The sequence below is a fragment of the Salmo salar genome, chromosome 14 (assembly GCF_965601325.2).
Source record: "Salmo salar chromosome 14, fSalSal1, whole genome shotgun sequence".
Classification (NCBI taxonomy): domain Eukaryota; kingdom Metazoa; phylum Chordata; class Actinopteri; order Salmoniformes; family Salmonidae; genus Salmo; species Salmo salar.
The window spans coordinates 74,183,976-74,207,368 of record NC_138304.1 but is presented as its reverse complement, the minus strand read 5'-3'; the positions used below and the strand labels follow the sequence as shown (position 1 = coordinate 74,207,368).

Here is a 23,393-nt window from a genome sequence, read left to right as displayed (position 1 = left end):
GACCAGTCCCTGCATCTATTTAGGAATCCGATGGAAGCAGGCCTGATGTGGTCTTAAGCGTCCAATCCAATGAAGGTCCCATCCAACTGGGAACTCTGACAGAGGCTGGAACAGTTGGCAGTCATGGCCAGACCGAGGGCTGTGGTTGACACAGCAGCCAGGGCATAACGAGAAGAAGCTTCGGTCTAGCGATGGCATGGGGTTAAAGTCATATCAACTGTAACAGAGACAACATTGTAGCATAGACAGAGGCTCAGATAAAAAACACAAACATGCAATCAGAACAAATGAGCTAGTGCCTCATTGAGGAATAAAGAAGAAGCTCAATACAGACTATCTGGTCCGGACATATTCTTCCTATGTACAGGCCGTCATTTTGAACAAGAATTTGTTCTTAACTGACTTGCCTAGTTAAATAGGCGTCCCGTCAACGGGACAGTTGTAAATCATGCAGCGCCGTGTGTCACGATCGCAGATTTTAGAGAAACAAATGTCTGTACATATAAGTGTCTTATATCGGCTGAAAGCTTAAATTTGTGTTAATATAACTGCACTTTTAATTTACAGTAGCTATTACTGCGAAAAAATGCCATGCTATTGTTTGAGGAGAGCTAACAAAACACTTTTTTCACCGCGATAGGTTTGATGAATTCACCTCTGAAGGTGAAATGTGTACTTAACTTCTGAAATCTTGCTCTGATTTATCATCCAAAGGTGTCACGTCCTGACCATAGTAAGATGTTATTTTCTATGGTAGAGTAGGTCAGGGCGTGACAGGGGGTGTTTTGTGTTTTTTCTATGTTTGGATATCTATGTTTAGGTTCTAGTTTTCTATTTCTATGTTTTTTGGGGGGATGATCTCCAATTAAAGGCAGCTGGTCCTCATTGTCTCTAATTGGAGATCATACTTAAGTAGGTTTTTTTTTCCCACCTGTGTTTGTGGGTAGTTGTCTTCTGTTTAGTTTATGTACCTGACAGAACTGTACGCTTTCGTTTTCTCTTTAGTGTTCTGAGTTAAAATAAATATTCATCATGAGCAATCACCACGCTGCGCTTTGGTCCCCTCTCTACGACAGCCGTTACAGAACTACCCACCACGACTGGATCAAACAGCGTGCCCGGGAGGAGATGGATTCCTGGTCTCTGGAGGAGTTGCGACAGAGGATAGACTGGACTTGGGGGCAAGTATTGGACAGATACAGAAGCCTGCCGGGGAAGCACGAGAGGCAGCCCCAAAAACATTTTTTGGGTGGGCACACGGGTAGATTGGCGGAGTCAGGGGTGAGACCTGAGCCACCTCCCCGTGCTTATCGTGGTGAGCATGTGCCTGCTCCTTGCACTCTCCCTCCAGTGCGCCTCCACAGCCCAATACGTCCTGTGCCTGCTCCACGTACCAGGCTGTCAGTAAGTCTCCTCAGTCCGGTGAGACCTGTTCCAGCTCCACGAAAGAAGCCTCCAGTGATGATCTATGGTCCAAAGCCTCCAGTGATGATCTATGGTCCAAAGCCTCCAGTGATGATCCATGGCACGGAGCCTCCAGTGATGATCCGTGGCGCAGAACCTGTAGCGACGATCCATGGCACGGAGCCTGCAGCGACGCGCCCCAGTCCGGAGCCTGCAGCGACGCTCCCCAGTCCGGAGCCTGCAGCGACGCTCCCCAGTCCGGAGCCTGCAGCGACGCTCCCCAGTCCGGAGCCTGCAGCGACGGCCTGCAGCCCGGAACCTCCAGCGACGATCTACGGTCCGGTTCCTCCTCCGACGATCCACGGTCCGGTGGTACTAAAGCAGAGGGATCAGCTGGTGGAGCGGGGGTTACGCCCCGAACCGGAGCTGCCTCCTCTGCTGGAGGATCCGCTGGAAGATGAGGTTATGTGGACGGCACTAGAGCCGCCATAAACAGGAGTTACCCACCCACCCAACACTCCATTTTGTTTTTAGTGGCATTCGGGGGTACTGTCACGTCCTGACCATAGTAAGATGTTATTTTCTATGATAGAGTAGGTCAGGGCTTGACAGGGGGTGTTTTTCTATGTTTTGTATATCTATGTTTAGGTTCTAGTTTTCTATTTCTATGTTGTTTTTTGGGATGATCTCCAATTAGAGGCAGCTGGTCCTCAGTGTCTCTAATTGGAGATCATACTTAAGTAGGGGTTTTTTCCACCTGTGTTTGTGGGTAGTTGTCTTCTGTTTATGTACCTGACAGAACTGTACGCTATCGTTTTCTCTTTGTTATTTTTCTTTAGTGTTCTGAGTTAAAATAAATATTCATCATGAGTAATCAACACGCTGCGCTTTGGTCCCCTCTCTACGACAGCCGTTACAAAAGGGTCCCAGAGATAACATGAAGTGTCGTTTTGTTAGATAAAATCCTTTTTCATATCCTAAAAAAGGTCCATATACCACTCGTTCAATTTGCAAAGAAAGGAATCTGCGAAAATCTAAGCCTAAATGTTGTTTCAACCAGTCAAATCACATTTGTATTTATTCCTCAGAGATCCCAAAATGTAACCAGACTTCACTATATCATTAGGAGTGTAGTATATCCTATAGGACACCAAATTTGAGAGCAACACCAAACAAGAGAGCGACGCCTTCATGGCGCGCCGATGATGCAGGCAGTCTTCACTTGATTGACTGTAACTGTCAAACGAAGCTAACTAGATAGCCAATGAGCTGGGCTTTACGGGAGTGTGTCGCAAAATGTTGCTGCTAACCTTGTGCGACAGCAAGCCTTTTCCTTTTGGACAAAAATTACAAGAATATGGAGAGTTATGAAAACTGGGTGTTTTGCAAATGTTCAACTTACAATATGGCGACTAATACTGGAAAAGCTAAATCAAAGTCCAAGTTAACAGATTTGATGATATTCTTGCAGGTAAATGTCTCCTTCACGATTTGCCCAAATGTTCCTGGGTGACTTCACACTAAATGTCATGTAGCTTGCTCATTAGTTGAAGTTATCCATATGAAACTTTGCAAATACACTGCTGCCTGCTTGTGGATACCATTGGAATTACAACCAGAGTGATTGCTAGATTTGGGACCTTTCTGTTGCATTTCAAAAATGGTGTTTTTTTTTTCCTTTGTATTTTCTTCTACCAGATCTATTGTGTTATATTCTCCTACATTCAATTCACATTTCCACAAACGTCAAAGTGTTTCCTTTCAAACGGTACCAAGAATATGCATATCCTTGCTTCAGGGCCTGAGCTACTGTCACAACTTCCGCCAAAGTCTGTCCCTCTCCTTGTTCGGGCGGCGTTCGGCGGTGGACATCACCGGCTTTCAAGCCATCACCGATCCACTTAATTTTCCATCTGTTTTGTCTTTGTTTTACACACCTGGTTTTACTTCCCCAATTACTTGTTCATTATTTAACCCTCTGTTCCCCCATGGTTTTTTTGTGAGTGATTGTGTGTTATACGGTCCGTTATGTGGGGCTTGCTTTATTGTATTGTATTTGCCTATTTTTGAGTAAATTACATTTTACTCATATCTGCTGTCCTGCGCCTGACTCCTCTACACAAGCTACACACAGACCTCATAACAGCTACAGGCAGTTAGATTTGGGTATGTCATTTTAGACAAAAATTGAAAAAAGGGGGCAATCCGTAAGATTTAAATTGGAGGAAAAAAATCTAATTCACAAAAATGTAAAGTGCCTTCAGAAAGAACTTACAACCCTTGACTTTTTCCACATTTAGTTAAAATTTATTTAATTGTAATTTTTTTGTCAACGATCTAAACAAAATACTATAATGTCAAAGTGGAATAATTTTTTAATGTTTTAATTAAATTCAACCCCCTGAATCAATCAATAAATGTTAGAATCACCTTCGGCAACAATCGCAGCTGTGAGTCTTTCTGGGTAAGTCTAAGAGCTTTGCACACCTGGATTTTATAACATTTGCCCATTATTCTTTATAAAATTCTTCAAGCTCTGTTAAGTCATTGCTAGACGGCCATTTTCAAGTCTTGTCATAGATTTTCAAGACTAAGTAAAAACTATAACTAGGCCACCCAGCAACTTCGCACAGCCATTGAAGAAGAGTGGAACAACATTCCACAGGCCACAATCAACAGCCTGATCACCGCTATGTGAAGGAGATGTGTCGCGCTGCATGAGGCAAATGGTGGTCAAACCAGATACTGACAGGTTTTCTGATCCACACCCCTACCTATTTTGTAAGGTATCTGTATTCCCAGTCATGTGAAATCCATAGATTAGGGCCTGATGAATTTATTTCAATTGACTGATTTCCTTATATGAACTGTAGCTCAGTAAAATCTTTGAAATTGTTGCATGTTGCATTCATATTTTTTATCAGTATATATTAGGTTACAGAGATTGAGACAGTGATATGTTATCTTCCTGCCTTAAATTTCCTGAAAATGCAAGATAACCCTTTCACCTGTGACTGTAACAGTGCTTGGTTCATCCAGTCGGTGAAGATCAACAACCAAACACAAGTCGTTTGTGCTCATGATTTTGTCTGCAAATTCCCAGAGGTTCAGAAAGGCACATAACTGTTGGATCTTGACATCCACTCTTCTTAGGGTTCTTCTATTTCATCCCTACCCCTTCATTTGTCTCTCCTTAAAACCTCTTCAGGATCCGCCCCTTTTTTTCAATTTTCGCCTAAAATGACATACCCACATCTAACTGCCTGTAGCTCAGGCATTGAAGCAAGGATATGCATATTCTTGATACCATTTGAAAGGAAACACTTTGAAGTTTGTGGAAATGCGAAATGAATGTAGGAGAATATAACACATTAGATCTGGTAAATCTAATACAAAGAAGAAAAAAAAAAGTTAACTTTTGTACCGTCATCTTTGAAATGCAAGAGAAAGGCCTTAATGTATTATTCCAGCCGAGGCGCAATTTATATTTTGGCCACCAGATGGCAGCAGTGTATGTCCAAAGTGACTGATCAAATGAACCATTGAATTTCTGTTTAAAATGTTGTATCAAGACTGTCCAAATGTGCCTAATTGGTTTATTATAACTTTTCAAGTTCATAAATGTGCACTCTCCTCAAACAATAGCATGGTATTCTTTCACTGCAATAGCAACTGTAAATTGGACAGTGGAGTTAGATTAACAAGAATTTAAGCTTTCTGCCAATATCAGATATGTCTATGTCCTGGGAAATGTTCTTGTTACTTACAACGCCATGCTAATCACATTAGTGCATATTAGCTCAACCGTCCCGAGGGTGGGACACTGATCTGTTGAGATCCTTAAGTTAAGCTGCTGGGGCCATTTATCTACCATTTCAGCGGCTGGTTTGGTTTCCCTGTAGCTTTCAAAAACTCTAGGCGGCATTCTGCCTTCTCCCCACAGTTTTCAGCGATTAGCTTCGCCCAAGACTGACTTGTGAACTACAATCCCAACGCTGTTTTTAACTTTTAGAAACTTCAATAATCATTGCTTGCGATGCGGCTTTCGAAACATATTGCCCTTATATTTCATCAGCGAGAAATAATCCTTCAAATAAAAAAGACACTTACTGTAGCAGTTTTGCATAGATCCATACAGCTACGGATGCGTCCATCTGACGAAACTACACTTCCACTACACTTCCCGAGTTACACTTACACACGGGTGTTTGGAGGATGCTAGATAGCTAATTAGCATAGGTGGTCGCCTCTGTCTTCCATCTGTTTTCCGTAAACAATAACATGGAGACATGGCCAAGTGGGAACACTAACCCCAACCCTATAAAGGTGTGTAGAAGTGTAGGCTGCTGAGGGTCACAATAATGGCCGGAACAGAGCAAATGGAATGGCATCGAACTCCTGGAAACCACGTGTTTGATGTATTTGATACCATTCCATTCATTCCGCTCCAGTCATTACCACGAGCCCATTCTCCCCAATTAAGGTACCACCAACCTACTGTGGTGTGTAGTAATTTAACCTTTTGTTTTATAAAAAATGATTTTTCGCTGATATCAAAGATACGTGTTAATGTTTACATCAAGCGTCGGGGCTCTTAACAAAACTCCCCGGTCAGAAGATAATATTGACACTAAAGCATTTAGAGCCTTTGAATGGGGTAGCTAGTTTCCATGTAGATCAGGGATGGGCAACTTTGATGGGTGTGGATGCCACAAAAAATCTGAACTCATCGTTCAGTCACCCGCTTGTTCGTTGACATGGGTTGTTGCGACATCAAGTGGTATAAATATATAGCTAGTAGTTGGCCACAAACTTTTCTTGTCACCCATAACAGCATATTTACCTTGGAGTAGGCTATATACCATTGGCAGCTATACCTAATATCAACCACGTTTCCAACGTTTTGCTTTATGAACTGTAAAATGTATTAATTAGAAGGTAATTGGTCTGAATGCTATTTTTTTTATTTAGCATGATAAGGAAGAACAATTATCCAGATTGTTTTTCAATGCACACATTTCAATAACAAAAAATCCGTTGCGACTTTTCTGTTCTGTCCTTACAAAGTGACACAACTGTGTTGATGTCAATATTCGACTCTATTTCTGTTCATGTTACATCGCTACTCATTTGCCGGTTAACCTCTGCGTTCACTGGTAAACCTTTATGTAATTCAAAATAACTAGATCAATGATTGGCTAAACAAGTGACTACTGCTCCTCCCTTCTGCTAGCTCTGTGAAGGAATACTTCCGCTAGGCCACCATGCCCTCCGGAAGTTAGTTTGTTTTATTCGGACACAGTCGAAAGCAATGGAGTGAGAGTGAAAGGTGGTCAAACCAAGTAAAAAAAAACACACGGTGTCCGACGAAGAGCGCGTAAAAGAGTCTAAACAACTGTCTAGTGTTAGAGGCGCTCCATTGATACAAGAAAATCATTTAGAATTTTCCCCGAACCCCAGTGTCTAACCCCTCAAGTCCTCTGGGGCCAGACGAAGCGAGGCGGGAGGTGATGGAGCCTTCACCGGCAAAGGGGAAACCGCAGGGTCGCCTATTGGTGTCCACGACCCTGGACGCAAAAGATGAGCTGGAGGAGGTAGGTTTACTGTATAACATATTGTTAATAAGCGTTGCTATTGTTCAACCATACAGCACGTAAAAAAAACATTCACGAATACAAAGACACGGAACCATTTTATAGAATAGCCTCGCCTGCATGTTGCTAGCTATCATTCAGCAAGGCTAGTTCCTAATTCTGAAATGCATTTACTAGTCTAGCATGTGTAGGTTTGCAGTACGTATTTGTGCTTTGTTGACGTGGGTTTAAACGATGGGGAATCCAGCAGAATTGAACGTAGCATTTAGTATGCTATTTATGTAAACATATGGATGAGACACGAGCCCATGCACATGCGCAAAGGTCATCATACACATGTCAATACAGTAGCTTTTCTGACACTACCATTTTAGTGATTCTTCCCCTTAAAGAATATCTATGGCCTAACCTCCACACCAGATGGCTTAGACATTTTCATACAGTATGTAGCTAACTCAATTGACAGAGGCGTCAACACATTCTGTTGTTTGTCTGCTGTTTTTGTGTGTGTGTGATTTCTCAGCCTTTTTTTTTTCTCCCATGGGTGTGAGCCTGCTGTGTTGCTGTGTGGCTTTTTGTGTTTTTTTGTTGTTGACCGTCTGTATGCCCACATTATGTGAATTGTGAATGATTAGGCCTATCTATGTTTGTGTGTGTGTGTCTATCTGTTTTTGTGGTTAACATAATTTTTTGCTTTTGTTCATCAGCGTTTGGAGAGGTGTGTGGGGATCGTCACTTCATTGACAAATGGCCTGTCAGAGCGTGAGGCCAACGATGCCATCACAGCCAATGTGAGTCCCTCGCCCTCTCACTAATAGTCCATCACCATGGGATTGGACACTGCATGCTAGAATGTGCAGTTGAGGTGTGGCTACTTGCATGTTTGTATTGAGCCTCATGATCTACATTACATTAGATGTATAGCATAGGATTGCATTGAATCTAATAGATTGTGACTATGGTCAGACTAATCAGAGTAGGCCTAGTAATTGATCCTTTCTCGTAAACATTTTTGCAATGCCATTTGTAAATGTGAGTAGTTAAAGGACGTAGTACATTTGCTTCATAAGCATATTGAGAAGTGTAGGATTATGTACTGTATGCTACTGGTAGGCTAGGTCTTTATGTTGAATTGAATAGGTTCAAGTGACGTGAATCCCTGATATGGCTAAAGCTTCCAATGTCAACACAATGATAAACAGGTTGATGTTTATTGTTAGGAATCTTGACCTGGAGGCAGAACTGAGCAATTTCCGCTAGTTGGTACCTACACACTGAAGAAGGCTGCGATGCCGAAACCTCTGTGTACGCTATCCCTGATGCAGTGATTTTTTATTTTTTACGAATTCAGCTTTATCTGGCATCTTTTTGAGTGAGGACAGATTACACCTTTTGGTTGTCTGAATTCACAGGTTTTACGCACCAGCCAAGCTTCTGGGAGAGCATGTTTCGACCAGCTGCAAAGTGAAAATGTCTATATGGTCTTATTTAAGGTTAGGGTTAGGCATTAAGGTTAGCAGTGTGATTTTTAAGGTTAGTTTTGAAATCAGATTTGATGACTTTGTAGCTGTGTCAGATAGTAGCCACTCTGCAAAACTGCCCCCAGGGCCAGATTCATGACAATAAATGCCAACCTGACCGATTTTATAGTGATGGCTACAGCCATATCATGGGTAGGTTAAATGGCATGGTACATTGTCATATTCTCCTCATCCTCCAGGTGTGTAAGGGCCCCCAGCAGCACGAGGAGGTGTGTCTGGGACTCTTCGCTCTGCTGCTCACCGAGCCTCCACAGGCACAGAGGGTAAGGCATTGTTACAACGTTATCCTTATCAGCATTATCATACTTCACATCATTATTATACACATTATCATTTCATATGATCATTGGGGTTGCCAATTCAGTCTAAGATCTGTAACTTTGTTATTGCATTTTCAAAACACCCTGGAATAGCTTTATTGTTCGCCGGCAGTCAAAAGCTAATTCTGGGAGACTCCGGGTCAAACCAAGATGGTCAGAAAGCCCTCATGACCATGGCACCATTGATTGCATTCACTATACATACACCAATATTTATACCCACCTCACGTTTGAATTAGCTTACATAGTGATTCTTGTGAGTGCACTAAAAATAGTGTGCTGTTATCAACACTTATGCCCAGCATGCAATTCCAACCCTAATACCTCAAATATTTTAGGCTCCATGATATGAATGGAATTATGCACTTTACATACCCCACAACCCAATCTGTACATCACATACGCTGCAAACACTTCACAAACGTTCATGCTATACTCTGAAGCTTCACTGTTCTCGTCAATGTTGACACATTTTGCATTTATGGCTCTCATGCAAACAGAGTGAGCCATAAATGTGGATTTGTGTGTGTATTTATTACACACACAACACTATAACGACACACACTGCAGCCTCCAAAACCACTGTGTGTGTGACCACCAGTATCACACACACTTGATACACATCTCATTTCCTCAACCCCCTAACACCGGTATTATAAACACACACACCTTCAGACTGTGTATTATCACTATACCTTATGATGACACGTCAACATTTCACCATAAGGTACTATAGAACGGGACAGTTTGGGCCTTTTATGAATTACGACTTGGGGATATCAATAAGAATAATTTCACCATTCTTGAAATAATGTGCCCGAGTCTGGTGTAGTGGTTAGCCCTACAGACTCCGGAGCACATATACCCCTGGCGCTTTGGGTACGAATCCTCTCACCCCTTCTTGTCTCTCTTCCTCTGTATCTATCTCCCCTCTGCATTCTGACTTTCACTGTCCATAAAACAATACAATAAAAAGAATGGTCAACTTCTATAATATTCCTGTGGCCTCTCTAAATCCTTGTCACCTGAACATGCTTGTCTGGGTGCTCAGTTTAATTGAATCCACATTACACGAGTTATGCAGTAGGCCCTATTGAGGCACAAACCTGTTAATTATCACACTATATTGGGACAGTGTACAGTATGTCCATATGCTGCCTTTGGTCATAATAAAGACTTACATATTCTCTACTTTACTATATTCTACTTAAGCAATAAGGCCTGAGGAGGTGTGGTATATTGGCCATATATCACAAACCCCCGAGGTGCCTTATTGCTATTATAAACTGGTTACCAACGTATTTAGAGCAGTTAAAATACATGTTTTGTCATACCCCTGGTATACGGTCTGATATACCACGGCTGTCAGCCAATCAGCATTCAGGGCTCGACCCACCCAGTTTGTAATCTACTATATTTGACTCTACTCTCCACAGTGCTACAGAGACCTCACCCTGGTGAATAGGGACGGCATGAACGTGATCCTGATCAAGATCAACCAGATCCTCATGGAGAAGTTCCTCAAGCTGCAGGACGTGTGCCGCACACAGGTCAACAGTTTCTCTGTGTAGAAAAGGCAGAAACCGTTTCCGTGCTCTCAATACAGTTAGCTTTATTGTCACAATACACATGTGGAGGTTTTCTAATGAGTAAGTGATTGACTAATGATCCTGCCCTTCTCTCTCTCCCTTCAGTTGGTTTGGTTGGTGAGGGAGCTGGTGAAGAGTGGTGTGATCGGAGCGGACGGCGTCCTCATGACCCTTATGAAGCAGATCGCAGGTCAGTCCATTCACCATGTGTACTGTTGGTTTCACTGTTTTGAGTAGCGTCTTGTTTCACCATTCCTCTCGCGTCTAAATTGTGTCAAGACAAAATGGCTTCCTCACCTTTGGTCTCTCGTCTCTGTGTTGGTTTGCTTGATTGAGCATCTCTGGCTTTTTTTCCTGTGTCCAGGAGGAGACATCACCAGTAAGAACCTGTGGCTGGCTGAGAATGTGCTGGACATACTGCTGGATCAAAGGTGTGTTGGAGAGCGATCAACAGGAAACACTCTTTCACTCCATTATTGTCATGCAATAAAAGTCAAACTGGTTCATAAGGCAAAAAAAACTTATCACACACAATTATTATTATTTAAATATGTCATGCTTTGTAGTAGGCTCACAATACATGAGAAGGGCTTACCAATAAAAACTACCAAAATAAGTTATTTCTGTTGAGTGCTCCAACTCCTTTCTGCCTCAGATTAGTACTTTGGGAGTTTTACTTCGAAGCTTATAACACACTCACACTGTTGGACTCATTTGGTTTAGCGCACAACAGTCTCTCTACACGAACTACAATCGTCTCTTGTCTCTTCGTGGTCTCTCAGGGAGTGGGTGCTGAAGAGTGGCATGCTGATAGCCATGTCCGTGTACACCTACCTGCGCCTCATCGTGGACCACGGCACCCCGGCACTGCTGGTCCTCAGACAGAAGGAGGTTGACTTATGTATCGGCCTGCTCCGAGAGAAGGTGAGGGAGGAGAGGAATGAAGAAGGGAGTGATGTAATGGCATAAGTTAGGTAAGGAGAAGAGCGATACAGTGAGTAAGGGAATGAGGGAGGACTAGATTTGGAGCGAAGATGCGTCTGGAGTCTTGAGGACAGATGAGAAAGAAGATTTGTATCGTATATGCCCAAGAACACAGACAAGCGTATTATACTGTATCTAGGTTTGACAATGGGGAATTTCCACACCGCAATTCAATAATTGAATGAGTAATGACATATTCCCCTCTTTCTCTCTCCTCCCCTCATCCCTGTCTAGTTTATGGAGTGTTTTATCATTGGGAGAGACCTGGTGCGTCTGCTGCAGATCGTGGCCCGGATCCCAGAGATGGAGCTACTGTGGAAAGACCTGCTCCACAACCCTCAGGCCCTCAGCCCTCAGTTCACTGGTAAGGGTAAGAGAGTGTCGTTAAGCAGGGGTGGGTCTGTGTGTGTGTGGGAGACCCGTGGCTCAGTTCTAACTCTCTCTCTCTCTGGTTCCATAGGTTTGCTGCAGCTCCTGACCGCTCGCACATCCCGCAAGTTCCTGGCTTGTCGCCTCACACCAGACATGGAGACCAAACTGCTCTTCATGACCTCCAGGGTAAACACACACACACACACACACACACACACACACACACTACAACACTTCTCAGGACAGTATACACGCTATAACACATCTCAGGACGGTACACACACAAAGTACATTCACATTCCTTTATGCCGATCCTCTCCCTGTAGGTGCGTTTTGGCCAGCAGAAGCGCTACCAGGACTGGTTCCAGAGACAGTACCTGTCCACGGCAGAGAGCCAGTCGCTGCGCTGTGACCTGATTCGCTACATCTGCGGCGTGGTGCACCCATCCAATGAGGTGCTGAGCTCTGACATCCTGCCCCGCTGGGCTATCATTGGCTGGCTGCTCACCACCTGCACGGTAAGGGGCATGGCAAAGATTGGTTATACCTTTAAGGCACATTAATGCAAAGATGGGTAATGCATTATTTTATAGCACGCCCAAGATTATTTTCTGTCTAATGTTAATCTAGTAAACAATAAAGCTTTTTGAATTTGACTTTACCTCGTATTTACAACTATTTACCTGGATTTTACCCATACAGATAATTGTAAAATAGTAATTACATTTAAATATTTCAATGTTTTATTACTTGCGTCTTTAGTCTAATGTGGCGGCCTCGAACGCCAAGCTTGCCCTGTTCTACGACTGGCTCTTCTTCAGCCCAGAGAAGGACAGCATCATGAACATAGGTAAGACGGAGGAACAGAAAACACTACCTGTATCTCTTCATGTGTAGAGTAAGGGACCAATGTGCTCAACTAAATGTATAGAAGTAGGGGGGAAATGTGGGTGTTGGGTTAGTGGTATGTTAGAATAACGAGTAAACTGGAACAGAGCTTACAAGATGGACGCATTTGTGCGATCACCTTCTCTATCCGCCACAGTATGCACTTTTGTCTCTTTCTCTTTTCGTGGTTTACCCATCCGTTCTCTCTTCCCCGTCCCTCTTTCAGAGCCGGCCATCTTAGTGATGCACCACTCCATGAAGCCTCATCCAGCCATCACTGCCACTCTCCTGGACTTCATGTGTCGGGTGAGTGGATGCACACATTACACAACTGAGCTCATTCAGATTACTTAACTGTGGTGAGTGTACCACTTTTTTAGCTATTCAAAGTTGAATGGACTTTATTGACATGTGCTTCATGCTCAGTGTGTTAGCGAAGCATTAGAGAGCGAAAAGATGTTTTGACATTTCCTGCCGTATTCACCCGTTTTTTCTGACTTGGGAAGCGAGTGGTACATTTACGGCAGTGGGGAAGATTAATGATAACTTTCATTTGTGTTCGTTGTGCCATGCTTTAGAGAAGTTGTTAGTTGTGTGGTATTTTGGCGTTCTCACAGATGTTTGACTCATCTCGTCTTTTGACTCCCGCTTGCCTTCAATTGATCCTACTCTGTTTGGCTCTCTTTTCTCCCCCCTTTTCCTCTTTCTCCCTCACAGATCATACCCCACTTTTTCCCCCCTCTGGAGGGGCAGGTGCGGCAGGGTGTCTTCAACTCTCTCACCTTCATCATGGAGAAAAGAGTGCTGGCGTAAGTCTCTCTCTCGCTCGCTCTCTCTCTCTCACTCACTCACTCACACACACACACATTCATGCACCCACCACCGCCAGCCATCATGGGATATATTTGACCTTGGACACAGTTGTACGTAAAAAAAAAATTAACAAATGAACATATATATATTTAAATTGAACCTCTGCAGATTTTACATTTTTGATCAAGGGGTTTTGGTTTCGTCAGTGATTTTGTTATTTTATTACATTTTATGTCAGTGAATCTTCATCGCCCTGATTTTAACCCCCTAATCTGTCTGTATTTTCCTCCCTCAGTCATCTAGCTCCTCTGTTTGACAACCCCAAACTGGATCGGGAGCTGCGCTCCATGCTGAGGGAACGCTTCGCAGAGTTCTGCAGTTCCCCCTCACCCCCTACCGAGGGAAGGGATGAAGGTGCAAATGAAAGTAATTCAACTTTTATTTGTTAACATGAATGAATGAATGAACACTGTTGGTGGTCCTTGAAGAGGAATTTCTTTACACGGCTCACTACAGCTACTTACATGCAACAACAAAAAACATCTCTTCTCTTCAACCATCCTCCCCCAGACATGCACAATAACATTTGATGGAGGGAATTGGAAAGAAGCAACCTTTTTGAGTCATGCTTCATGGTATAGTTTGTAGAGTTGAAACTAGCCTATTTCGAGTAACAGTAGGGAAACTAGGGAAGCCGTAGTCCAAGAGCAGAGGCTGTTATGTGTCAGCTGGAAGTGGCTTTGGCTAAACGTGTCTGCTGAATGTTCCATCTAGACAAGGAACCCTAAAGTAGTGCATGAAAGTAAAGCATGTTTAATTCAATAGGACTTTATTGAATTGCATTGAGGTGCAACTAACAGTTAACTTAACTTGACCCGCTAAATATTGGATGATTAAATCATTTCGATTTTTAAGTACTTTGAATTAGGTTAACCAGGAAAATAATATGCAAGTGTTTAAAATGTGTGTGCATTTTTGGAAGGGTATATCTAGCTAAGCTATTATTCCAGTGTTGCCTTTATTTGAGAACCTTCTGTGTTTGCTTGCCTCTACTTTACAATGTCGTCTGATCACTTTTTGCTCCTCAGTGAAAATGGAGGAGTCTGTTTCCTTGGAGATGGACAATCATGTTCTGCTTGACAAGGAGGATGGTTGCTACGACAACACGGAGGCTGCCTTCAGCGACGATGAGGAGGAGGTTAACAACAAGGGTGAGGGTAAGGAAGGACACATTTTATTACTCCACTCAACACAGATACTAGATAATGTTAGAACCATGTTAACATTGAACTACACCAGACTCAACACTTAAATGGGTACAAAATATTCTGCTGCATTTTACACCAAATGAGCATTATCTAGCTTGCTCCCAAATCTGTCTGTCCTTGCCAACTCCTATGGGTGACAATGACCATAGGAGTTGGATAGACAACACAAACAGATCTAGGACCAGCCCTATCACTAGCATCGTCTCAACTCAGATTATCACCACGTTAGATTTGTTTTGCCTTCTATAGATGAAGCCCTCTTTTGACATAGATGAACCTTAATGCCGTAACACTGATTTTAGCTTAGATGAAGCCAAATCAGAAACTGGCATGTGAAAACAATTTAGGAACTCATGATCCAATTCAAAAGACTGGAAACATATTAGGCCTCACTCTCACTCTGCTTCGTACTCATCCACATCAAGTCATTGGCTGACCTCTCATTTGGGTTATTACAGGCAATAAAAAGCGGGAGTTCAGATTCCACCCAATCAAAGAGGCCATTATTGAGGAGCCCGCTGACATCACTCCCTACGTGGACCAGTTGGACGACACGATGAAGGAGAAGGTGTTGCAGTTACAGAAAGGAAGGTCAGTAGAGTGGATGTGAAATGACAATACTCTTACATCGGGACATTATTTGTCTAACAAACAAACACACTCAATTAAATTAAATTAGCCGTATTGGCATAAGACATTGCCAAAGCCAATATCAGTGAACGTGACAAAAGTCGGAGATCCCTGTTTTACCCATTCACAGTGGTAACGTGTAGATCTGTATGGATTGGAGCGATGTTGACTGTAATGCCATTAGCTCCGCTCCTCTGCCTAGCTCACAAGTAGGTTGGGTGCTTTCGGCCATTTTGCTTCCTATTGATTTGGAGAGCCACTTTCATACTTCATCTCTCAGCCCCCCCCCCCCCCAATCACTCACCCATTCACTCACCCATTCACTCCCATTGCTGTCAATTGTTCTCATTGCTGATTGCAACAACATTGCTGATTGCAGCAGTGGAAATCTTATTTGAAATGGGCTCTTCAATAATTGATTCCTTTCCCCATCTCTCCCTCCAACAGTGACACAGAGGCACATTGTGAAGTCATGCAGGAGATAGTGGACCTGATCCTGGAGGTGAGTCAGCAAATAAAATATATATATATATATATAGTCTGAAAAACATTGGTTAAATACAGATATTTATTTGGGTAATCGTATATCTTGTGGGGGAAATGAGAATTCTCTGTGGTTTATTGATCTCCCCTTTCTGTCTCTCCTCCCTCGTCTGGCTTGCTCTCTCTCTCAGGAGGACTTTGACTCAGAGCAGATGTCCACTCTGGCCTCCTGTCTGGCTGAGCTCTTCAAGGGCCACTTCAGAGGAGACGTACTGCCTGACGACATCACAGAAGAGTAAGTTAATGTGCGCCTTCTGATGGCGTCCACGTGGCCTGGTTAGGGGGTAAGACGGGACGTCTGTCTGTGCCGTGCGTTTGCGTATACATGCGAAAAAAGACGAAGTCTGTAGAATATTAACTTTGTTGTGTCTTCCCAGGTCGCTGGAGGAGTCTGTGTGTAAGCCTGTGTGCCTGGTGTTCAGGAACCTGTGTCAGATGCAGGAGGACAACAGTGGCTTCTCAGTGCTGCTGGAGATGCTGGCGGAGCTCTACCAGAAACAGCCCAAGATCGGCTACCACCTGCTTTACTACCTCAAGGCCAGGTGAAGGGGCCGGGGCCACCACACTGCTTAGTATTAGCCTTAGAAAGGAATGGGAGCCCTTGGTTTCAGGGAGGCTGAGGGAGTAGTGGGTTAGACATTTTCATGTCTGCTAGAAATAATTGTCTCCTTTCTTACAACCGTCCACTGTTTTAGTTTCTCTAATGCTGCTGGTAACGTTCTTTCTACATTGATAAAGCAGTCATTGGAGACATGAGCCTGGACACATTTTTTCCCTCAAACTGTTCTGTTGGTTTAACATCACTTGATCTAATGTTGTTGTACCATTGTTGCAGTATAGCTGTAACCTAGTTCTAACGTTGTTGTAACATCTCCCACCACAGTAAAGCAGCGATGGGGAAGATGAGTCTGTACGAGTCTTTTGCACAGGCCACGGCGCTGGGAGACCTGCACACCTGTCTCATGATGGACATGAAGGCCTGCCAGGAGGACGACATCAGGCTGCTCTGCTATCTCACACCATCCATCTACACCGAGGTACACACAAACGTCATCTACACCGAGGTACACACAAACGTCATCTACACCGAGGTACACACAAACGTCATCTACACCGAGGTACACACAAACGTCATCTACACCGAGGTACACACAAACGTCATCTACACCGAGGTACACACAAACGTCATCTACGCGGAGGTACACACAAACGTCATCTACGCGGAGGTACACACAAACGTCGTCTACGCCGAGGTACACACAAACGTCGTCTACGCCGAGGTACACACAAACGTCGTCTACGCCGAGGTACACACAAACGTCGTCTACGCCGAGGTACACACAAACGTCGTCTACGCCGAGGTACACACAAACGTCGTCTACGCCGAGGTACACACAAACGTCGTCTACGCCGAGGTACACACAAACGTCGTCTACGCCGAGGTACACACAAACGTCGTCTACGCCGAGGTACACACAAACGTCGTCTACGCCGAGGTACACACAAACGTCGTCTACGCCGAGGTACACACAAACGTCGTCTACGCCGAGGTACACACAAACGTCGTCTACGCCGAGGTACACACAAACGTCGTCTACGCCGAGGTACACACAAACGTCGTCTACGCCGAGGTACACACAAACGTCGTCTACGCCGAGGTACACACAAACGTCGTCTACGCCGAGGTACACACATAACGTCGTCTACGCCGAGGTACACACAAACGTCGTCTACGCCGAGGTACACACAAACGTCGTCTACGCCGAGGTACACACAGACAGACTCCGTCTACGCCGAGGTACACACAGACAGACTCCGTCTACGCCGAGGTACACACAGACAGACTCCGTCTACGCCGAGGTACACACAGACAGACTCCGTCTACGCCGAGGTACACACAGACAGACTCCGTCTACGCCGAGGTGCAAACACACAGACACACACAGACAGCATCTACAGTGCCTTGAGAAAGTATTCACACCCCTTGACTTTTTCCACATTTTGTTGTGTTAGATTGAATTTAAATGGAGATGTTGTGTCACTGATCTACACACAATACCCCATAATGTCAAAATGGATTCATGGTTTTAGAAATGTTTACAAATGAAAAGCTGAAATGTCTTGAGTCAATAAGTATTCAACCCTTTTGTTATGACAAGCCTAAATAAGTTCAGGTGTAAAAATATTGAACAATCCAGGTGTGCAAAGCTCTTAGAGACTTGTAATCGTTGCCAAAGGTGATTGTAACATGTATTGACTCGGGGTTGAATACTTATCTAATCAAGATATATTAGTGTTTTATTTTCCATTAAATCCTAACATTGTAAAAAAAACAATCTTCCACTTTGATGTAGATTGTTGATTAAAAATGACATCCATTTTAATCCTACTTTGTAACACAACAAAATGTGGAAAAGGTCAAGGGGTGTGAGTACTGAAGGCACTGTTACACTGTTAATATCTCCCTCCTCTCTCTGTAGTTCCCAGATGAGACATTGCGCAGTGGAGAGCTACTCAACATGATTGTAGCAGTCATCGATTCAACACAGGTAATTTAACCACACTCACACAAAAATATACACTACTGCATAGTATTTGTCTCCTTCAACCCTCCCATTTCACCCCCCCAACTCTTTTTTTTCTTCTCTTTCAGCTTCAGGAGCTGATGTGTCACGTGATGATTGGCAATCTGGTGATGTTCCGCAAGGACTCTGTCCTCAATATCCTCAGTGAGTCACATATAACGTCAGACACACACACACACACACACACACACACACACACACACACACACACACACACACACACCACAAACACACACTGACACTAACACACAGACAAACTGAGAAAAACAGATTCATAGTGCATGTGTATGAACTGTGTGCTTGTCTCACTGTATGAAATATTGTCTCTGCCCTACAGTCCAGTCTCTGGAATGGGAGACGTTTGAGCAGTACAGTGCCTGGCAGCTCTTCCTGGCCCACAGCATTCCACTGGAGACCATTATCCCCATCCTGCAGCACCTCAAGTACAAAGGTGAGACACACACAATGGCCTAGATAGACACTGCTGTCCGCTATCAGCTAAATCGGTAAGACTGTTGACCTCTTCAACAGTGCCATTGTCGCTTTTTTTGTTTGGTACACATCCCTACCATCACATAATTACTGTTTATGCAATCCAAAAATGTTCCATTATTAGCTGCGATCTGGGTCGGGTGGGTATCATTTGAAAGCCTATTCTATTGCCAACGTGGCGATCTAAGTTATAAAATATGGTCTTACAGTGTTAGGTTCAAAAGGCAGAGTGTAATTTAAAACGGTGTGTAATTCTGGTGCGCATAGAATTAAGTCGTGAGTGCATTCAAGTGCATGTTCCGTGGCTCATTCTGTTCAGGACAACCCAGGGTATAACACATGTCATCCTGTGGGTCAAACATAGCGATTGTAAACGTTGATACTGTAAATTACATTAGTTTTAAAATATGGAAATGTGAAGTGCCCATTTGGACTCACAGGTGCATTTCCCTCAGACAACACATGTGCAAAAGTAGCCCATTTGTGGCGGTGGGGACGAATCTTTTGTACTCAAGTTTGTAACGGTTGTCAGTCAAAACACACAGCGCTGGGAAGTGGAGAACCTGTGTTCTGACATCCATGTATAGCATGTTAACTATACAGCTTCTAAATTAGGCACTTATCAATGACAAAATGTGAATATTTGGGCTGGGTATGCTATTGACCTTCACTAAAATGAGTTAATGGTTCTACACTGTTCTTTCCTGATATTACCACTGGCATAATATTCTTATGTTGTACCTCTTCCTGTCCAGAACACCCAGAAGCACTCTCCTGTTTGCTGTTGCAACTACGCAGGGAAAAGTAAGCTATATTTACAGGTACATACTGTATCTCTGCAAATGAATACAGTGGCATCGGTACTGATCCCTGTGGTGCTCCTTCCCCCTTTAGACCCAGTGGTGAGATGGTGAAGATGGTGCTGAGTCGGCCCTGCCACCCGGAGGACCAGTTCACCACCAGTATCCTGCGCCACTGGGCGGCCAAGCACGACGACGTCCTGGGGGAACACATCAAGGCCCTGCTCATCAAGAACAACAACATGCCACGCAAACGCCAGAGGTGACTACGAGTCCACCGCTTTCACTTTTTAAGGAGATGGAGTTTTTACCTTAATCTTAATAGTTTTCTTTACCTCCAGAGAAGGTGTTTGATGACTTGTTACATCAATCCACTGTTTGGATATTGCGAACGTCGACATCCAATTGGTTCACGCTTCATAAACGCATAGCTCACACACATACTTCAATTCAACTTATAGCACAACAATATCAGTCCAGAACATCTGTGTTCGACTTAGTTCTGGCTAAAGATTTTTCATTCGGTTTCCAACGATTTTAAGTCCCAAGTTTTCATACTCGCATTCCATGCATTGTTTACTTCACAGTGCTTTCCGTAACTCTCGGGGTAAGAAAAACCATTGATTGGTGTGAAAGTCCGGAAATGTGTAACTGAAGAGACACACGTGGGTTTAAAGGCTTCAGGTCCTGTTCATTGATTTTGAGCTTTTGTTGGTTTTCACTGCACTGCAGATAGCCTGCCTGATCACCCATGGTCTTGATTATTAGTTGAATCGGTCGTTTAAATGCTGGGCTTGAACAAAAGCCTGCACACTGTGTTGGTGACTGATAGGTTAAAGCCTGGTAACGAGAGTATAAGGAAAGACGGTTATTGTCTGTGTGTGTCTCCCAGTCTGCGCAGCTCCAGCAGTAAACTGGCCCAGCTGACCCTGGAACAGATCCTGGAGCACATGGACAACCTGAGGCTGAACCTCAGCAACACCAAGAACAGCTGTGAGTCTCACACACACTGTTTTACTATTCTAAAACACACACATCTATCCTGCAATAGCAGCAAACTAACACCGCATTATACACCTACCTCAGTGTCCCCCAAACACGCCTCTAACCCAGTGAACTCTGACCCTACTCTGTCTGTGGGTCCCCAGTCTTCACACAGACGCCCATCCTGCAGGCACTGCAGCATGTCCAGGCCAGCTGCGACGAGGCCCACAAGATGAGGTGAGACCCCAGACTCTCACTGTCCTCAGGGGATCATTTCAAGCTACTATGACTGCACTAAGATACTCTGTATTTTTATTACACAGTTACCAGGCGTGTTTTCTAGTGGTTTAACAGTATGACAGGATTGTAAATGTGTCCCTCCTTTCTGTCTCCACCTCTCAGATTCAGCGACCTCTTTTCATTGGCCGAGGAGTACGAAGAGCCCTCCTCCAAGCCTCCCAAGTCACGGCGCAAGGCCCCCGCCTCCTCCCCGCGGTCACGTAAGGGAGCGGCCACCCCTGTGAGCAACGAGGAAGAGAGCGCGTCTAGCAGTGCCTCGGTAGGTCTTCCTACGGCAACTTCCTTCTTATATCCTGTTTTAGAAGCTGCGTTAAGATGAGCCTTACGAAGCCCCATACCCTTGTACACTCCAGAACCAGGATTAGATTTAGGTTTTGTTAATTGCTAATTAACAGAAGCTACACTGTTAATCAGGAACTATTTTGTGCCTCCCTCAGCTGTGTCACTATAATTTGTTTTATTTTAAGCGTCTCCTGGTTTCAGAAGCTATTTCTTCCTCCACTTGTTCCTCCAACCTCCTTTTTATTTCCACCCCTACTCCAGGAGGAAGAGGACTCCAAACCCAAAGCCCCCAAGAGGAAGAGGAAAGGCTCATCTGCGGTGGCCTCGGACAGCGACTGACAGCCCCACAACCAACCCGCTCCCACCTGTCATAGTGACATCCCTGAAGACAGGACCATCAGCCAACCAGCTTCTCCAAACCACTGAGGAAACCCCGCCCCCAGAGACACTCAACAAGAGGGGTCCGGGACTCCTCCGCGTGGACTCTAATGCTACTGGCCGGAGCCATGGAGACGCTCGACCTCACCTCTCACTGGTCATTGGCTGCTTTGTGTCACTTGGTCTGGCTGGATTGGTCAGGGGGAGCATTCCAAGGGGAAATGCCAGTCCCTGTGGCACAGACTGACAGAAGTACATCTATATCCTTGAGGAAAGGATTACGTGACTAGACTGGATGTTTGGGGGGTAAATGTGTTGCTCTATTGTCACTTAGTTGTCCGCCTATCACACTGCACTTAGAGACATCAGACAAAGCATTTTATAAGCCATGACCATGATGACCGACCAACCAGCAAGACTATCCAGTCCAGGCAATTTTAACAGAGGCACGTGAAAGGTTTAGGTGATTCCTACCGTTTTCAAGGAGGAGAGGAGGAGAAATGGTCACCTTTGTCCCAATCCCACCCCCATAGAGAAAAATGTTCCGCCCCACATCTGAAAAACTCAACGATTGGTTGATAAACATGCCTGTCCCTATTCACCCTTCATTTCTGATTGGCAAGAAGCGAGACCATGGACACACGCTCTCATTGGATCATTTTAACCCCAGATGGTTGGACTGTATGCGAGGTCAGAAATAAAGACTGTATGAATGGAGGAGCCAGATGTAGTCGCTGAACTTTTTAATGGAAATGTCTTTCTACTGAACTATTTTCATAAAAAAGATCATAACTATGTTAAATGATTATGATATTAATAAAAAAAAAAGAACCAAGTGGTGGAAACATAGTCACATGTTATGTGTTTGACTATTAGCTTGACATTAGAGTTTGAATGTTGCATCTCTTAAATAATTATGAATAGATCCACCATTGAGCACAAAAACAACACTTGTTACAGAATATTTTACATAGAAATAACATCTATTCTATGACTAACAACACAGCTCTTAGCTCCCTCTGTAGATGCCTACTGGACAACTTATTTGTATTGCTTTTAAATCTTTTTAATGAATTTTAATCTTATTAACACTTTGTTCTAGCTAGCTATTTGTGTAGGTAGCTATCAAGTAAACACAATGACAAAGTGTATCACGGGCTTATGGTTGTGTTTTCACACGCTGAAGCACAGCTCACACAAGTCAATTGTTATAACACTACCCAGAACAGAGAGAGACTGTCAAAGAGTACAGCAAAGAGCTGCTGCCGCCGCAATGAATGAGTAGCCAAGTGTATCGACAGCTATGGGTTTTTATTCTTCTTAGTGGCTCCTTGTGTCTATTTTAATTTTGAGTAATATTTCGCTTTCTCTGGTCATAGTAGCAACATGAATTTGTGCATGTGGCCGATGCGGTGGGGACTCGACTTTCGCCATCGGGTGGAAGTCTGTGTCCCATCTCTCTGGTCAGTCTCACTGGAGGAAAGGAAGGAGAGAGCAAGGACCGTGAAAGGCGGACCCTCTGCTGCTGTCTCTCTCCCTCTGAAACTAATGCCATGTTCAAAACAACTGGGGAAATCTCAGACTTCCGACTTCAGTGCGTCTCAGACTTTTGTCTTACCTGATATC

General features: G+C 44.0%; 1 protein-coding gene across 2 annotated transcripts; it reads left to right on the top strand.

Moving 5' to 3' along the window:
• Positions 1–6,669: 6,669 nt before the first annotated feature.
• On the top strand, positions 6,670–22,616 carry LOC106569880 (integrator complex subunit 3). 2 transcript variants are annotated; one of them, XM_014141590.3, is made up of 29 exons: positions 6,670–6,998; positions 7,706–7,789; positions 8,719–8,802; positions 10,296–10,409; positions 10,554–10,638; positions 10,813–10,879; positions 11,231–11,372; positions 11,667–11,796; positions 11,893–11,990; positions 12,131–12,322; positions 12,567–12,654; positions 12,919–12,998; positions 13,410–13,501; positions 13,801–13,931; positions 14,594–14,722; positions 15,232–15,364; positions 15,851–15,905; positions 16,078–16,181; positions 16,324–16,488; positions 16,830–16,983; positions 18,427–18,495; positions 18,600–18,675; positions 18,869–18,982; positions 19,779–19,827; positions 19,918–20,085; positions 20,716–20,816; positions 20,972–21,044; positions 21,210–21,366; positions 21,651–22,616. In XM_014141590.3, exons 1-29 carry the CDS (start codon positions 6,915–6,917, stop codon positions 21,726–21,728), a joined length of 3,096 nt encoding a protein of 1,031 aa, XP_013997065.1. In that variant the 5' UTR covers positions 6,670–6,914; the 3' UTR covers positions 21,729–22,616. The 2 variants fall into 2 exon arrangements, with proteins under 2 accessions (XP_013997065.1, XP_013997064.1); XM_014141589.3 differs by having other exon boundaries at positions 11,667–11,802.
• Positions 22,617–23,393: the final 777 nt, after the last annotated feature.

Bases quoted from the DNA above. Each gene is read 5' to 3' on its own strand.
- LOC106569880 (XM_014141589.3), top strand. From the start codon at position 6,915: ATGGAGCCTTCACCGGCAAAGGGGAAACCGCAGGGTCGCCTATTGGTG. The intron at 11,803-11,892 runs GTAAGAGAGTGT...CTGGTTCCATAG, and splicing joins CCCTCAGTTCACTGGTAAGG to GTTTGCTGCAGCTCCTGACC. The intron at 20,086-20,715 runs GTGACTACGAGT...TGTGTCTCCCAG, and splicing joins ATGCCACGCAAACGCCAGAG to TCTGCGCAGCTCCAGCAGTA.